Source organism: Nymphaea colorata, chromosome 12 (assembly GCF_008831285.2).
Source record: "Nymphaea colorata isolate Beijing-Zhang1983 chromosome 12, ASM883128v2, whole genome shotgun sequence".
NCBI lineage: Eukaryota > Viridiplantae > Streptophyta > Magnoliopsida > Nymphaeales > Nymphaeaceae > Nymphaea > Nymphaea colorata.
The window spans coordinates 12,758,954-12,761,801 of record NC_045149.1 but is presented as its reverse complement, the minus strand read 5'-3'; the positions used below and the strand labels follow the sequence as shown (position 1 = coordinate 12,761,801).

The 2,848-nt window shown below is 42.7% G+C and overlaps 1 protein-coding gene across 1 annotated transcript; it reads right to left on the bottom strand.

Moving 5' to 3' along the window:
- Window positions 1-1,854: 1,854 nt before the first annotated feature.
- Window positions 1,855-2,586, bottom strand: LOC116265261 (uncharacterized). Its single transcript, XM_031645815.1, has one exon. It carries the CDS (start codon window positions 2,584-2,586, stop codon window positions 1,855-1,857), a length of 732 nt encoding a protein of 243 aa, XP_031501675.1.
- Between the last annotated feature and the right edge of the window lie 262 nt (window positions 2,587-2,848).

The following is a 2,848-nucleotide window of genomic DNA, read 5'->3' as shown; positions in this document are numbered from 1 at the left end:
TTGGTTGGCAGGTTAATTTATCTTAGCATCACAGGACTAGATATTTAGTTTGTCATGCATGTCCTAAAGTGTCTCATGCAACAACCCCAACAACCTCATATTCAAGCAGTGTGCCGAATCATTCAATATCTCAAGCTAAATCTTGGATAGCAAATTATGATGAGCACTTTTTGTGACTCTAATTGGGCAGCATGTCAACAAACCCATCGATCCGTTATAGGCTATTGTGTATTATTGTGAATTTATCATGTTTATCTACAAAAGCTGAATATACGCCTATAGCAAATGTCATCTATGAAATTACATAACTGAAAAATCTACTGCATGATTTTCAAGTCACTCTTTTGAGTCCTATCACAGTTTTATGTAATATTTGGGCAGCTATTCATTTTTCACCAACCCAATCTTTAATGAGCATATGAATTAAACATATTGAACTAGATTGTCATATTTTTCGTGAAAAACTACTTCAAGGTATGGTTAGAACATGTTACATTCGAAGCAAGGATCAACTGGTGGACTTGTTTACAAAAGCATTAGGGAAAGAGGAGTTTCACCATCGCTTGAGCACCCTAGGTGTTAAAAATCTTTACACTCTGTTCGAGGGGAGTGTCAAGATTTGCAAAATTGCCATTGCAATATTAGCAATATTATTTTTTGGCAATTTTTGGATATCATTATTACTGTCGTATTACCATGCACTCAATGTCAATCCACCTAGATATCCTTCCTTTTTTTTTCTTTCCCTGCATAGCAAGGAATCAAGGAGCTTAGGAAAGTAAGTCATGTTGCCGTTGGATGACCATTGTAATTGTACCACAGTTTAGTGTCTATATATTTTATACATGACATACCAAAATCAATACACTCAATTCAATTCAATTAGTACTCTTTCTTTCTCTTGCCAATTTCACTTTCCTTTAGGGCATGCATTGTATTAGAGAGAGAGAGAGCCGATAAAATGGGAATCCATATCAAAATTTGGGGACATGAAGTCCCCTAGTTACAATAACAATCCGCAAAACAGAAGCAAAAAGATGAAATATACAATACAACGTATAGTAAAACGAAATAAGAGAGGTGGGGAGAAAGTGGAAAAATGGAGCGGCATATTCACCCAGCCGCAGACGGAGGATGACGTCATAGCCGAATGGCAAAATGGACATCCCCCTGCACAAGACGAGCCACAGACTCTAGCGAAGAGAAGGTACCCCTGAAGATCCTATTGTTGCGCTCCTCCCAAATGCACCACCAAACTGAAATGAGCCACAACCTCCATACACGATCCCATGAAATAGACAGGTGGGAAGAAGGATAGAAGAGGAAAAGAAGACGAATGGAGGGTGGGATCTGGAAGGCTACTAATAAGAGAAGGCCAGACAGAGGCAAGAACACTAAAGAAGAAATGGCAAAAGTAAAAACGTGGACCCCAGACTCAGTTACGACAATACAGAGGGGACAATGGTTAGCTAAATTGATGCCAAGATGCTGCAAGTAGTCAAAAATGTTGATGTGGCTAGCAAGAAGAAGCCAAACAAAAGCAATAGCATGAGGAGAAGGGCCAGGGGACCAAAGGGATCAGGGTAAGAGCAACGTCATGGAAGAACCAAAGGAGGCCAGGTAGCAAGAAGAAAAAGTGAATCCATTGAAAGGTGAAAGAGGCCAGGATAGGGATGCGAACGATGGGATGTCAGCAAGGCGGAGGAAAAGAGGAATGGCAGAAAGTAGGTCACACCAAAAGTGAGAGGAAGAGGTGTGAGAGATAGAACTATTCCAAACACTAGGAGAAGACAGGTCAAATTTAGAGTAAATGAATAGGGTGATGGGAGAGTGCTCAGTTGTCAGACGCCACCATCAAAAACACAGAGAAGATTCAAAAACCCGACTAAGGTTGGTAACCTCAGCACCCCCAAGAAGATGCAGAAGGGCAATCATATCCCAACGCGCAAGGCGATCCGAAAGCCGAACACCATTCCATGTAAATTTACGAATGATCTTGTCAAACCTTTTCAGAACAGCCTCAGGAGGTCGAAAGATCACCAGAGCATGGAGGAGGACAAACGCAAGACAGTGCTTAGCAAGAGTAATACGACCTGGGAGAGAAAACAGCTTTTCCTGCCAATACTGAAGGCGATCAGCAAGCTTCTGCTCCACTCCATTCCAAAAGGAGGGTGCAGGAGGCAACAACGTAATCTGAAGACTCAAGTAGTCCATAGGTAGGCCAGCAGCCTTACACCCAAAGCAAGCTTCCGTAAGAAATACCGTGGTAGGATCCTCGTGAATGAGGGAAAGGTGACATTTAGAGGAATAATTAAAAAGACCCGAGATGAGCTCAAAAACCCGAAGGATGAACCAAGTTCTCACAATTTGTTGGTGGGAAGCAGTGCCAAACAGGAGAAAGTCGTCAACATACTGAAGGGTGGAGAAGGCCTGTAAGTAGAGAAGTGAATGCGGTGTGAGGAAGCCAACGACCGCAGCATAATGAAATAAAGTAGAAAAGCACTCGGCAACTAAGTTGAAAAGCAAAGGCAATAACGAACAACCTTGACGGAGGCCACGACCGAGACAAAAGAAATCGCCACACATCCCATTGAAGGAGACCGCAAGCTGGCCCCCAGTGACAAGCGAAAGGATCCACTAACTAAACGACAGACCAAAAGCAAGGCGGGTGAGGAGGTCAGAAAGGAACTCTCAACTAACCGAATCAAAGGCCTTAGAGATGTCCAACTTAAGGATGAAGGAAGGAAGACGCAGAGAGTATAGGGAGTGAACAACCTCATTGGCCAGGACAACAACGTCCTGCAAATGCCGACCCTTGATGAAAGCAACTTAGAAGGGGTTAATGATA